The 14,785-nt window shown below is 49.2% G+C and overlaps 4 protein-coding genes across 4 annotated transcripts; 2 read left to right on the plus strand and 2 right to left on the minus strand.

Moving 5' to 3' along the window:
* Positions 1-2,002: 2,002 nt before the first annotated feature.
* Positions 2,003-3,154, minus strand: N7473_000871 (uncharacterized protein; the record flags this gene model as incomplete). The annotated part of the gene is made up of 1 exon (XM_057146811.1): positions 2,003-3,154. The coding sequence occupies one exon, from the start codon at positions 3,152-3,154 to the stop codon at positions 2,003-2,005; it is 1,152 nt and encodes a 383-aa protein (XP_057014697.1).
* Positions 3,155-7,472: 4,318 nt separating this feature from the next.
* N7473_000872 (uncharacterized protein) lies at positions 7,473-9,607 on the plus strand (the record flags this gene model as incomplete). The annotated part of the gene is made up of 3 exons (XM_057146812.1): positions 7,473-7,587; positions 7,645-8,014; positions 8,065-9,607. The coding sequence occupies 3 exons, from the start codon at positions 7,473-7,475 to the stop codon at positions 9,605-9,607; spliced, it is 2,028 nt and encodes a 675-aa protein (XP_057014698.1).
* A 301-nt stretch (positions 9,608-9,908) lies between these two features.
* On the plus strand, positions 9,909-11,315 carry N7473_000873 (uncharacterized protein; the record flags this gene model as incomplete). The annotated part of the gene is made up of 1 exon (XM_057146813.1): positions 9,909-11,315. One exon carries the CDS (start codon positions 9,909-9,911, stop codon positions 11,313-11,315), a length of 1,407 nt encoding a protein of 468 aa, XP_057014699.1.
* Positions 11,316-11,495: 180 nt separating this feature from the next.
* On the minus strand, positions 11,496-13,932 carry N7473_000874 (uncharacterized protein; the record flags this gene model as incomplete). The annotated part of the gene is made up of 4 exons (XM_057146814.1): positions 11,496-11,999; positions 12,066-12,949; positions 13,039-13,418; positions 13,469-13,932. 4 exons carry the CDS (start codon positions 13,930-13,932, stop codon positions 11,496-11,498), a joined length of 2,232 nt encoding a protein of 743 aa, XP_057014700.1.
* Positions 13,933-14,785: the final 853 nt, after the last annotated feature.

Below are 14,785 nucleotides of genomic sequence, written 5' to 3' on the forward strand. Positions count from 1 at the left end.
GGACAAGCACGAGAACGAGCGCGGAGGATCAAGGGCGCTTTTTAGATCGACGATTCAAGGGCCAGAGGGGCATGTATATGCTCGTCACGAGTATTCATGTCCTCATCGCGAGTACTCTGAAATCTCGCCCATCGACCAGGGACTCGCTCAGGGGAAGGAGGATGACGATAATGGTTGCTACATAATAGGAGGGAGAATTAGTATCAGAGATGGTGATCAAGATAGGAAATTCAATTTAGTTCAGTTCAACTCATAGCTTACCCTGGAAACCCCCAATAGCAGGACCTGGCTCTGGACCATGAGGTCTATTCATAATCCTTGTCAGTCAGTCATCTATCTCCATCGGAAGGGATATAGATAACTGCGACGACCGGGTTGAAGGAGCGCGAGGTCGTGTGATGCTGGTAGAGTTAAAGCCATACGGTTTTGGTGTTCTGTTCTGCTTTCTGAGGACTTTGGGAGAGCAGAGCAACCCAAGGTCAGGTTGTGACCTAGGAACATACCCACGGAGGGCAGTTAACAGGCCAGTGAAGTGAACGTTCGAGGGTATCAATAGTTGGTCTTGCGGTTACTAGTGACACTCATCAATGATGTTGAAGGTCGGGGGGTAAATCATGATGCAATGTACATAAAGAGCATAGGAGATGTTGATAAATAAGACATGTGTAGAAGGGAAAGTGAGGAGAAGGAGATGGACTAGCTCTAAAGAAGGACTGCAATCATATTGAAGGCAATAATCACGTAGCAAATACTGTCAAACAAGCTTCTAAGATTCCCTTGCTACCGCATATATCAATCTACAAAGGAAATGAGGAAATTACCAGGAGTAAACTTCCAACAAACGCGATGGATGAACCAACTACCTAAACAAAGCCATACACAAGGTAATTGCATCCTGGCCTATGTACTTGGCATTCTGAGACCCAACACGAAACCCCATTTGCCAAAGCCGTCGAGGGGAACGACTCCATTCATAACACATAACCGCCCCGAATCCACACTCAATATCCAACCATGAAAAGGGACCATACACAAAATCCCCACAACAAGCTAGGAAATCAAGCAGGACAAATCCAAAACTCAACAAACCCAGTGAAATCAGCGAAGATGACCAGGAATCCCGAGCTCCAGAACCCAAACAATCACTAGAGACCTCGCAAGCCACAGCGTATATCTCGAGAGACCAGTGCAGTACAATAAAGACGACCAGCCCTCTCAACAATTTCCCATAGTCTGCGAATACCCAAAGTGACCGGGGCGACCTCACACCGGAGAGTAGAGAGAGAATAATCTCAGAAACCACAAACTCAAACTCAAACCCAACCAAAGAAATAATAGAGAGAACCAAGAGAATCAGTGGATATTAGAAAAATGAGTATACCACAAGAAAAAAAAGCGAGTACCACAGGGTATGGTTGAAATCCCGGGTCTCGATGCCAGAAAGAGAAAACGAAGAATGGCATATAAACCCACACAAGACAACTGAACAATAATCCCAATATAAGAACTTCGCTAGCCCAAGGAAATTAGACAGGAGGGAATGAGTGGGTGTGGGGGGGATTCCGGCTTGACACGTCACGGGCGATGGTAGAAGTAGCCAGATTGCCGCCGCGGAGATGTTGCCAGTGACAAGCCGTGTCATAAGGGAAAATAACAAAAACAACCGTGTAAAACGCCCGTTCGAATCGAGTCCGAACGTAGTCATGCCCAACGCCAAACAGGAAAAAGAAAAGCCCACGAGTAATAACAAAAAACAAAATGTCATGTGGCATTAGCATATGCCCGTCTGCAAAGAAACAGCAGATTGAGATTTTCATGACAAGGGAATGTTGAAACAGCGTCAAGAATGGTCCGGTCCAGCCTTGACGACCTCATTATGGATATAGTAAAAGTGTATCCCGGAAACAAAGAGATGAGACTTTGCGAAGAAAACCCAAAGAAAAGACAAATGCCTGATCGAAAAACAGAAAACGCCGGTCATGATGATGAATCGTAGAGCTCTTTACATCGAGCCCAGGCTGAGAAGCGCCTCTACCGCAGCGCGTTCCTGAGTATCGAAGGTGCGGGGCGCCGACTTGGCCGCAGTGGGGCCGCCGAAACTGGCGTTGCCAAACGCCCCAAAGGGCAGAGGCTTCGCTCGAGCAGCAACGTTACTGTTGCGCACGAAACCACCACTGCCGTTCATCGAGCGGGCACGCAGGGCATCCGCACCGATTTGCGCCCAATCTTCTTCGTCTGTGACGTCGCCCTCGTTCCACTCGTCGTCCTGAAGGTCGTCCGGCGCCTCGGAGGAAGAGCAGTACTCGTGGCCGTCATCGCCATCCAGCGACATCTTGTCAGCCTCGTGCTCGAGCATGTCCAAGTCCTCGTGGCCGCCATAGTCATCCGTGTAGGAGAACGCCGTCGACTCCGCCAGACTCACACCATACTGATTCCGCACCGCGGACCAGGTCGAGCCGCGCCGACCTTCGATCTGCAGCCCGCGCTGCTGGAAGGAGCCCGCCACACTGGATGGAGGCGAGGAGACGGCGAACGAGCGCTCACGATCGCGCGGGGAGTCCCCGCGACGGCGCGCGTCCCAGCGTCCCCAGCCAACCTTTTCAAAGAGCACATCGCCATCCACGCCGCCGGCTTCGCCGCCGTTCCCACGACCCTCGAGCGCGGCCACAACGAGGCGACGCGCCTTGGCAGGCGGGATGCGCGAGAACCCAGGCACCGAGGTGGTCAGGAAACCCATGACGTGACGGATCGCGAGAGGGCCCTGCTGCAAGAGAATCTCCGGCAGGTGGTGTCGAGCCAACATCGCGGGCGTGATAGCGCCAGCGCTGTCGAGATCCTCATGCGCAGGCGACTCCGGGTGATGCTGGCTGTTGGCATGGTCGACGGCATCCTGCAGATCGATATCCGAGTCCAACTGGGGCACGGTGGACAGCGGCGATCCTGGTGACAGGGCGGGGCGATGCTTAAAGGCTTGTGGGGGGAGGGTGGGTGAGATGGAGTTGGGTGGCGTTGGGAGCATGGCCGGGTGGCCTGGTCGCGACGCAGGTTTGCGGGCACCCGCGCCGGCACGGGGAGGAGGGATATCGACAGAAGCGGTCTTGGTCTTGCCAGCAAGAGCCATCGCGATGCTGGAGTTGGTCTGAAAAGCAGCCATGTTGGGTGGTTATGGAAGAAGAAGAGAATCTGTCTGCTGCGCGCAACATGGCGTAGAGCGTAGATGAGTCAGACAGACCGTTCCATACAAGTGCGATAACGCCGCGCCACGCGATTGGGGGAGTTTTGTTGGTTGACGGGTGGCGATGGGGGATCAGGGCGAACAAAGAATGGGGATTTAACTCACCTCTTTCAAAACAAGAGACAGGGTGTAGAGACACGGATGACCGGATGGATGAGTATGTGTGTGTATGTATGTATGTGGGAAGAAGACCAGGACCGATGCAGATGCGCGGTGCTTCGTACTTCTAGTAGCGGGTAAGATGCGACGCGGCAAGGGGAACAGATCAACCACGCGATCAAAGCCGGGTTTAGTTGTTCGAGTCCGAACGGTCAGAGAGCAAAGCTTAGAGGCCTGAGATAAGATTGGTCTGGGGTGGGAGAGAACAAGAGAATAGAGGAGAGAATAAGAAAAGGAAGTAGCAGAGACTAAGTAGATCAGGGCGGAGGGAGGGGCTTGTGTGTGTGACGAGGGGGTAGTATAAGGGCAAGTACGACTCAGCCGCTCTTGAAAGGTACATAGGATTTAGTTAGTACTGTAAGGCTACCAGTTATTCACATACTTCATAGGCGCATGTACATACTACTACTACTCTACTATCAGCGACGTTTTCCCCTCCTCCTCATGACTCCACTCTGATCGCCTTGGACCGGCAATGTCTGGGACTCCGCAGACGCTCGCCAGGGCCAGCGCGTGGGTGCGTTGATTGGTGCCTCGGACAGCCAACAGGCCGGGAGGTTCCGGGGATTCAACTGGGTCCAGAGGAGATGTCTGAGTGTGTGATCCTATGCTGTTCTGTTATAGGGTAGAGAGAGAGGATATTCGATCGAGGATCTACTGACTAAACTGTATAGTGGATGTACATGTACTCCGTATACATACTTGCATGCAGCCATGGTCGCAAACAGTGTCAAGATGAGACCATCTTGACATCTTGATCTTTTGTGAGGAAATTCCAGTATTATCTTGCTGCAATAGTAGTGAGCGTGACCAGTACACCAGTACAGGAGTATGTATCCTCTCCTAGATGATTTACTCTATATTCATGATTGGATCTTCCTTGTTTTTTCGAACCATTCCATCATCCCTGAACCGATCTGCCGAGGGAAAAGAGAACCCTCCATTCCCACTGGCACAAGGATCTAGTCTGACTAGGTACTTCAGTACCTACATTTAGTACCTACATACATCTCATACTAAAATAATCAGGATCATCATACGAGTGTATAGTGTACCTCTCTTACTACTGTACATCATCTTCCCCCTCTTAGCAAGGCCCCGTGCAGCCAGTGCACATGTCCGAGATCGCAGGTGTACGAGAACGTACAGAATACTCCGTACCCATTTCTGCTTTCTGCTTATCGAGCCACTCATAATGGGGCCGGGGGTGCTCGTGCACGCATATCGCGGTCGGAGTAGTCGATCAAGATCCAAGATTCCAGATTCCAGTGGGCACAAAAGCAGGGCGTAACCCTACCAGAGAATAAACCCAAACCCAAACCAGCGAGACTTTCCACTCTCTGGTCACAGTTGTCAGTTGACTTTCGGGTGCCTTCGCCTTTTGCTGATAAGCCCTGATGCCCGCACGTGGTCCAGTCAAGTATGCAGAGTTGTTGGTCGGAAACTCTACTGTCTTTGCTTTTCCGCTTCACCCGATCAATGTACCCAGTACTTAGTACCTCTCAAAGGTATACACTCGCTACAAACCCTCGCTAACTTTTTTACCATCTCTAATTCCTATCCCACAAATCCACTTTGATGAACTGTTCAAAATTCAATATTCAACTGCCCCTCTCTCCAAAATCTGTCCACAATCACAAAAATCCACTTTGTAAGCGGGTCCCGGGGGCCCGCGGGAATCCAGACTTCTGACTTCTCTAACAAGTCCAGCCGGCGCATTGACGTCACAAAGTATCCCGATACCTTGGCGTCGTGCCCGAAGCGTGTACTGTATGGGAGTATCGAATACCGACCGCGTCGTCCAGGAACACGCTCAACGTGTTCTTCAGATGAGATTATGCCCTATGCTTGGATTACTATTCCTAGCGTGCCCGGCTGCTTTGCATAACCATACAGTACTACCACGTACAGTCTTCAATCGTCTTTACCCCTCCACCACCACCGAACACGGTCCTCCTCCTTTCGACGCGTGTCCCACTCCTCTTGCGCGGGGGTTCAGTAGTTCAGCAACTTGGAATCGCGCCTGCTGCGGTGCAAGTTGCCTTCGGAGTACTCCCCGGTAAACTACTTCAGGTGCCTGAACCGCGCCACGGCATAACAACGCATACAATAAGGAATGGAAGGTACGAGTAGGTCTGGGCTTGGAGACAAGCCACCTTCGAGAATGCATGACTACTTGGCTGCATTTCTGCGCTTGCCAGGTGGTTTGTACTTGATTGTTTGAGTACTATGGAGTAATACCTATAGAGTAAGGTCGATTGTACCTTTGATTAATGCCCTGCTTATTATTAGTGCCCATCATACCGGGAATATCGTCTTGTTATTGCCTTGTGGACCGGACTGCGTCTTCCGACATGGCCTCGTTATACGATGCGGGGGTTCGGTGCTTGCTGAACTGGACCTTGAGGGTCAATTGACATCTGTCCTTGAATGAAAAAGGAAAGTCTCTTTAAGTTGTCAATTTGTGACCATTTATAATTCCGAATTAATGCCTGGCTATCATGGACTGATTTCGTCTCATCATTGGGATCCATGTCTATTGATTTGAGCCCTTTACGATATCGCACCCAGGGCATCTCTACCCGTTGGCGTGGGGGCATTAGCTTAACGAAACTAGTATACGGTTGAGCTCAAGTACAGTCTCGAGCGGGAGAATTCCCCAAAAATAACGCATATAATTAGAAACCAGAAGAATTGAGCCGGCCTCCCACAAAACCAAAAACCCCAATACTCGGCTTTTCTTCCCGGAGCTTCCCATCGTAATCGTTTGCCGCCTGGTCCTAGTCCTGGTCCACATCGAGAATGACTTGTCCAGCATGGCTGTATCAGCGATTGCCATTGGCCATTGAAATTTGTATATTTGCATATTAAGGTTACTACAAGTCATTGGTTGAGTTGTGGACTGCATGAATCCCACGGTTCTGAGGTAAATCATGCGGGTGGAAAGTTTGAATTTGGTTGAGTTGTGCACGGGTGGCGGGTATCTCGAATGTCGAATGCTACTCCGATGTAGGACGTTTATACCCCTCTTTCTAACTATACAATGTGAGAGGGGCTTGTGAGACTACTTCTCACCGGAATCGGCGTGGGGTAAGTATTTGCTTTGTATACAACTCATCAAGTGCTTCAGCCATTGCATGGTCAATTCCTTCGTTTATGATCCGAGACTTTCCCACAAATAGGTAGACGAGCCCCTCATCCTGGAGCGAAGTCGCGCTTTACGAGTGCGGGATATCGCTAGGAGTAACTTTGTAGCTGAAAGCTCAGACTTGCTTATTTTCTGTTCAATATACCACGCCCTTGATAGCAAAATTCACACTTTCCCTCCACAAAGACACAAAACTGACCCTAACCCGCACGCAGAGCACGAAAGAATCGGTCGGCCGGGCGCGCTACGCACTTTACCATGATTGATGGGAGCTTGGTGCGAGTATCAACTGGCGAGATGTAATTAGACATCAAAAGCAATAATTCACCCCCGAACTTTTTTCAATGAATGAATTGACCTTGGGTAAATTGAACGTGCCATGCTACACCTTGGTGCTGTTTGCACCAATCCCGGCTCGATCGACTCATCGTGCCAGGGTACGGCTCTTCAGGGATAAGATCCTGAATACTCCACGCCCTGTCATGCAAAGCCCGAAGAAGTCATATAATAAAACCTCCCCTGTCTTAAGTCACGCGAGACACCATTCTGCCGCTGATCCGAATGAAGACGGCGATGAGCCTGGTCAATTACCCGAATCAAAAGCTTGAATCTATCCTAGCTGCATTCTCAGAGCAATGGTTACTTGAGTAAAAAATATCCTCTTCATGAAGAATAGGCAAAACCCGTTTTGATTTGTACTCTAAATGCTTCTTCCATGTCGCCGGACGAATGGCATCGTCTGTGGCTCTTTTGGTGGAAGCTATTTTGCCGGCGCGGGGTTCTTAGTGGATGGCTAAATGGGACACGAGGAGAAGGGAGGAGGATTCTACCAAGAATCCATATTCCCCAGATAAATAAAAAGCTGAGCTGCACGATGATAATTCTCTGCAGGGGTTGCGTTAATGAATCTGGGGTATACTATGTGCCAAAATGTCGCGTGCTTTTCCCTTTACTGTCTTGTTTCTGGCAGTGGCGGCTAGAGCAGTCGTGAGCCCGGGTACATTGAATTCCGACATATCGATTCTTATTCACAATGACTTGTTGGGTAATTATGCTCTCGTCATTATAATGAGATGAGTCAATGCTAACGTCAATTGAATAGAAAGTTCTAGCCCCCATGCTGGGTCCGGTATGCTCTTACTGGATGCGATGCCGCTGCAGCAAGCCATGAACAGTTGCAACAGCCTTGGAGAGTCACTGTGGGATTCAAATTCAGGATTCGAAAACATCCAAAGTGATTTGGACTATATTGTCTTGCAGGAGAGATACAAACATGACCAGAGATACTGGATTGCTCCTGTTCGTGGTACACCGTCCAGCGTGGATGTGAGCGGCCATGTGAGGAAAGCCTCTGCAAATGAGCGTCTGCCAGTGCTATGTACACAGACTGCTCCTTACTCTACGCCCGATATCAAGGATACAAACACCACTTGGCAGGTCACGGTCAACTCAAACAATCAGTACCTCACTGGGTAAGATTCCTCAAATGACATGGCGGATTTATCAACTAACTAAGATCCAGTTTCCGTGATCGGTCTACCTTTCGCTTCTTTGGCATCCGGTATGCCAAACAGCCAAAGCGATGGACCTACTCCAAATCATATGAAGGACGCGGCGATCATGCCTCTGCTCTTGACTTCGGTTCTGAGTGTGTACAGGGCTCGGATGGTTCAGAAGATTGCCATTTTCTCAACGTCTGGACCCCATATCTCCCCAACCCAAAGGCGAACCCCCGCGATAAACTGAAGCCAGTGATGTTCTGGATTCACGGTGGTGCATTCACTAGTGGTACAGGTAGTGATTCTACCTTTGACGGAGGCAATCTTGGGTCTCGGGGCGACGTGGTCGTTGTCACTATCAATTACCGACTGGGCACCTTGGGTTTCTTAGCTTTGAATGACGGTATCACTAAGGGAAATTACGGATTAGCAGACCAAATTACCGCACTTGAGTGGGTTCGTCGGAATATCCAGGATTTCGGTGGTGATCCAGATCGAATTACCATTTTCGGTCAATCGGCAGGAGCGGGATCAGTGCGGGCATTGCTGGCATCGCCCAAAGCTCGAGGCAAGTTTGCAGCTGCTATTATGCAAAGCAATCTCGGAGGCCTGGCATATGGAACAACATACTCAAAGTACTACACCATTGAGCAGGAGGTGGAAGTTGTTGGAAATGCCATTCTGAAGGAAGCAAATTGCGTGCATGCTAGTTCACAGCTTGACTGTCTACGAGCCCTTCCTGCTACAACTATCTCCACGCTCAGCGATTCAGCTCGCTACCTTGTGGTGGATGGAGAATACCTCCAAAGCTCTGAACTGGATCTGACAAGTCGAGAGTCTACTGCGAGTGTACCTCTGATGCTAGGCACAACGAGAGATGACGGTGCAGCCATGATTGGCTATCCCAAAGCAGGAGAAACAATCAATCAGTTCCTGAACGAATCCGGCCTGCCATCAACAATAGCCCCGAGTCAATCATACCCGGTACCGTCGGGCTCTAACCAGACACTGGACATCTTCAACACAACGGCGCGAGTAGCTACTGACGGAATGTTCCGCTGCGTCGATCAAGCAACCGCATACGCCGGATTCAACAACCACATATTCCCAGAAGTATTCTTCTACGAGTTCAACCGTACCTACCAGATGCCCGGCTGGTCACCGAATCCTCCTCTGTGCGAAGCACCAAAGACAGCTGACTATCCCAACGGTGATCCAAGCAAAGAATACTTCAAGTGTCACTCTGGAGAACTCTATTACGTGTTTGGAAATGTGGTACGCCAGGGCCTTGCACTGAGAGATGGATATGATCTGCCCTTCCAGCAGTTTGTGCTGGACTCTTGGGCTAGTTTTGCTCGGACGTTCAATCCGACGCCGGATGCGAAGTATACGAAAGCAAGGGGGTATGTCAATACTACTCGACAGGTTGAGGTGGCTGGATCGTGGACTCCTTTTAAGAACGGTAGCTATAAGCTCCGGCGCTTGCAGTGGCCGTCTTCTATGGTGGATTTGGATGAGACTGAGCAGTGTCGCACGTTGAATCTGCCTCTGACTTATTACGATTAAGGTTCCAGTGTGGTCTCTGTTCTTGCCTCAAGGTCTAGGAGTATTCGAAATAAATCATTTCAAGTGTGCAATATATTTAAATGTTTATTTATAAATTACAGAATATCCTTTTCAAGATTTTTTATTAAAGTATGGTACGTTGACAATGCGGGGTCCGAGATTGGGGGCCATCACGTACTCATGCATCTTCCTAGCCGGTAACCAGTTGGCAAAGCTAAATAGCAGGGAGACCCTCTGCAGACCACATCTCTTGTTTTACACCTACCACCCAAATACTCTTGCCAGTCCACAAAGACGACAAATGGCATCTTTACTTCTTTCCAGCCGCTCGGAGATTCTTAGCGTCATCTTCGCACACCTCGAGCCCACCGATCATCTCGCATTGGGTCTCACGCATCGGAACTTACACCCTCTTGTCGATTCGATACTTTACTCTCGCATCGAATGGGAATGGAAAGGCCCATGGAACCCTCTAATTATTCGGTTTCTACGGAGCATTACACAAAGGCCGCAACTAGCACAATATGTCAAAGTCGTCATCCTGAAGGGTAGTAATGTCGAGTACCATCTCCGAGGTGACAGAAGTCAAAGTCCCAAGATTGCAGTGACGGAGGATGACTTGAAGCCTCTAATTGAATGCGTCGCAAGAACGAACGTTTCATATCGTGGCGAATGGATTCAAGAGTTGCGCAGTGGCACGATTGATGCATTTGTCGCTCTTTTACTCTCTCAAGTTCCGAGACTGAATACCCTTTACCTCGGGGAAGATTTCACTCTCCAAAGCCTCTTCGTGGGCCGTGTACTGCGATCATCGCTTTGTGCGAAAGGCGGTTACTTCCACTCCTTTCAGAATCTCCGCGAGGTTTCAATGTCATATTTTCATTTTGAGTTTGATAAAGAACACTTTAGAACGACGAGGAATACGGCAGATGTCCTCCCTCTTTTCTACCTTCCGACCGTGGAGCGGATTAGAGCCGTTATTGACAACCCTGCGTCTTTTGAATGGCCTGGAGCATGTATTCCTGCATCTCAGTCGCTCCGATTACTTGACTTGACTATGGTGAGGGAAGGGAACCTTGGAAAAATACTTTCGGCCACGCCGAAATTGAAATCCCTCACATGGGACTGGTATTACAGCCCAGATCTTCACGATGACTTCCATTCGGACATCATAGACTTGGACCAGCTTGCCACAGACTTGAATCATGTCCGTGAGACTCTGACATACTTGAGAATCTCAGCTTCAACAGATGTTGTAGACTTAGTACGTCTCCCAGACGCTCACATCAAGGGACCGTTTACCCTTTTCTCTAGACTCACTAGATTGAAGACACTCGAAGTTCCTATTCCATTCCTTTTTGGATTCTCCAAGTCTGATCCGAACATCCTGGGACTGGAGAAACTGTTACCCACCGGTCTTGAATGGCTTCATCTAACCGACGATCTAAGTTACCATTCGGACTGGAACTGGCTGCGGGAAATCGATTATCTTCTGAGTGTCATTTCGTCGTGGTTCCTTCAGGGAAAACGATTTACTCCTTATCTGCGAGGAGTTCGCTTCATGTTGAAGAATACTCTCGCGGATGACTGGCCGCAAGAAGCCAGCCCGAATTTCATAGATGTTGGCATTCAAGCACCTCAAGCGGGTCTGCAATTTGAAGTAATTGAAGTACTTCCATCTCCCGAGAGCCCGGATTCTTGGAACTAGACTTTGAGTGACATTCATGTTTATTCAAGCCCTTCAAAGAGAAGGTTTCTCCACCGCGCTAATTCTCGTGCAAAAACATCGCAGATCCGTACAATTCTAAAGTATTTCAATTCTTCCAAACTGAGTCAAGTTGAGCCATTAGATCAAAGATCCATGCGCTGAATTGTCTCGGTAGAGCAATCACTTCAGCTCTGTCTGTTCCAATTTTGTCCACCGCAGAATCCATGCATCCAGAGTTTCAATCGACGCATCATTCGAGGCTGAAGACTGATCGTTCATGGCTGCTGATGGTTGATTCTGTGCCTCGGTCCCAGCACTCACGGTAGGCGGCAATAAGACTGTAGAGGATGATTCATCCCCAGAACTGCTTGGATCCAACTGTATCCTCTTCGATTTTCCCTCTTCCCGCGTAGTATCAGGGTTCGTTTGAGGCTTCACGTTATCATCCGCAGAAAAAGTGGCATTCACTTTCCGCTTCCTGTTATTCTTCTTCGGGATTTCAAGAGGGGTGGATTGATCAGGTTGAACATCCTTCTTCTCATGCCGTGATGGAGCTGGTTCACTGCTGACTTGGTCCGACTTTGATTGCTCTGTGTGGTCATTCTCTTTATTCAAGAATGAGTCGAAGTCAAAGTTTTCCAAATGATCCGGTTCATCCGACCCGTAGCTTACGTAGAAATCGCTCTGCTTTGTGGAAGAAAGTTAGTATCGAGTTTATGAATCCCGATTGATCAACGTAGAAACACATACAGTACGCGCAACAGGAACGCCGAGGCCAGTGGAAGACTGTCTAATATTACTTTCAGTGGATTGGGCCAGTGGGAATGGCGGCTTTGGCGGAGATGCCTGTGCTTGCGGAGCCATATTATACGCGGGTACTTGAGACTGAGACCGCATTGGAGGTGTATATTGTGGCGGAGGGTCTGGTTGACCGGTATTGAACGAATCCGGTGGCACTCGCCTGTATAATCCACGTGGCTGATTGGATAGCTGATTGATGTTGTTGAGATTAGCCGAAGTCTGCTGCATCTGCTGCGTGGCTGATGCCTGCATCCCCAGCCGACTTTGCATTTGACTCTGCATTTGCTGTTGTTGCATTTGCGATTGCATTTGTGGTATCTGTGGCAGGGGTGGCGCTGATTTATTCTGCGTCGCCTGGGCTTGCATCTGCCGTTGTTGTATCTGGGCTTGCATCTGTGCGATATGTGCCATAGCTGGTGCTGACTTATTCTGCATCGGCTGTTGTTGCATCGGCATTCCACTCATCTGCATATTTGGCATGGGTGGTGCCTGCGACGCCGGCCGGCTCTGCATTAGACTCTGCATTTGCTCTCGTTGCAAATGCATCGCTCGCGCTTGTAGAATTCGCAAAGTTTGGATTTGACTCTGCTGATGCGATAAGTCATGCTGACCCGACGCTTGTTGGGCCTGTCGAGAACTTTGAAATTCCCTAGCCACCTGCATAACTCGTTCCCGTATCTGCTCAAGGCTTAACTCGGCTATTTCGGGCGGCATTGAGGATGGACTGATCGCATTTGCCTGATTAAGTATCGGGCTCAGGGGGATGGAGGGTTGCTGATTCTGATTCATCTGCGTTGTCGCCTGGGCCGGAGTGCTGGATGCTTCGATTCGGACTACTTATTGGTTAGATACTGGAGAGTGTGCGACAAAATATGACAAATTTGGATCTCGGGGTCTGTCGACGCGCCGTCAATCAACTTACAGCTGTCAGGTATCTGGGTACGGAAGATATCAAGAGCGCTCTGACCGTGAGAGTGTCGGAACATCAATGCCTCTGATCTGTGCAATGAAACGAATCCATTTTTGACCCTGCGATACCGATCGCGGTCCAGAAGACTTTGCACGGCGTTGATACCATCTAGAACGGACTTGACCATTTGACAATAATGGTAGAGCTCGTCTTTGGTCTCATCTGGTTGGTCTACGCCAATCGGATTCTCCATATTGCTAGTTGTCTCGGTGAGGCTAGTGAATTGGAGGGTTCTAGTGAGCCTCTCATAGTTTCTCTCGCTCTCGATCTTTTCACTAGTCAGAATGAGGAGAAGATTGCGCTGCTCCTGGAGCTCATGTGTCTCTCGTCGACTGTTCCCTGATTAGCCTTGCTCAAGCGGTATATATTAGGTCAAAAATACCTTCTTATTTGCCCAGCATATATCACCACATTCAGCATCAGAAGCATGGTTGACTTCAACCGCTCCAAATTCCCAGCCACAGTCTCAAGTTGGGACTCGTTTATCAGAAACTTCAACTTGCGAGCCATTTTATCAATGCGAGATTGGGAGTTTGGATCTGGATAGTGCTGCTCGATCGCACTCTCAAGATCCTGAAAGACCTGCTCGCATTCTTTCAAGACATCCTGGGCTGTTTCAAAAGCATCAGGGGAATATAAGCTAGCCAGGTCATCCTGTCCCAAGCTTTCGCCCAGTTGACGCAGTACATTGCAGGTGAGTGCAACATCTTTGGACAGATATCGTAGTGCTTTATTGGCATTCTTGAATTTATGACAGAAGGTACACAGCTTGACGGACAGACGGCCCCCCAAGTCGGCTATCTGCACGATGCTGGCGACCACCCCGATGATTTCAATCCCAGACATGACAGTCTCGTATGAAGCAGCGAATGTGCATAATTTGTCGCTAAGATGGCTGGCTATGGGCCGCTATCCCCAGGCCCCTGGAGAATCGGGGGTGTTCTCAGGAGATTGAGGGGATGATTTGTTTGGCAGCTAAGCCAGCCACTCTGGGAGCTTTGGCCCCCACTTCGTATAAACATAGAGAACATCCCACGGGGCGGCCCGCTGCTAGAATCACATTTTTATTGACCCATGTTGTATAATTTAGAAAGCGATTAGTAGGAAATTGAAATGTATATATTTCACTCAGTTGAAGGGCTGATAACAGGGATAGGGGACGGTGAAATGTAGTAGATCCAGAGCTAGCGGTGAAAAGCCATGGTAAATGGCCTGAAGTCCCTCCAAAAGAGCTCGTCAGATTTCAAGTCAACACCTGGCATTCAAAAGATGGAAAGAATGATGACATCCTCTTTTTTCTGGAGGACATATTATATGGAACAGACCTATTATTGTGGAGATTGTGATTGTTGCATCTACAAATCCACCTGGTAGTTATCACGTGACCCTCACATCCGATCTTATCGCATCCGAACGGCTTTTGTCCGAACCGCAAACGATTTCTCTTTTTCGGATCTGCATTGCGGGGACCTTTTCTGGATTGCTGCTCCAAAAATCAAAAATGTTGTCAAGCCAGTTGTATTTTCGCAGCATGTCAGTCCCATATCCGCCGTAGACTCGATATACCAGCCGACGGCCGATATGCGGCAATAGTCTCCCGACGGAAAAACTCCCGGTCTGTTCGACCCGACTCTAGTGCCGTCATACTTGTACACCTATATAGACTTTGCTCCTTCCTTCTTGTCGCGCGACTTGACAT

This window comes from Penicillium subrubescens (genome assembly GCF_028828155.1).
Source record: "Penicillium subrubescens strain IBT 31985 chromosome Unknown utg000001l_segment0_segment0, whole genome shotgun sequence".
NCBI classification, from domain to species: domain Eukaryota; kingdom Fungi; phylum Ascomycota; class Eurotiomycetes; order Eurotiales; family Aspergillaceae; genus Penicillium; species Penicillium subrubescens.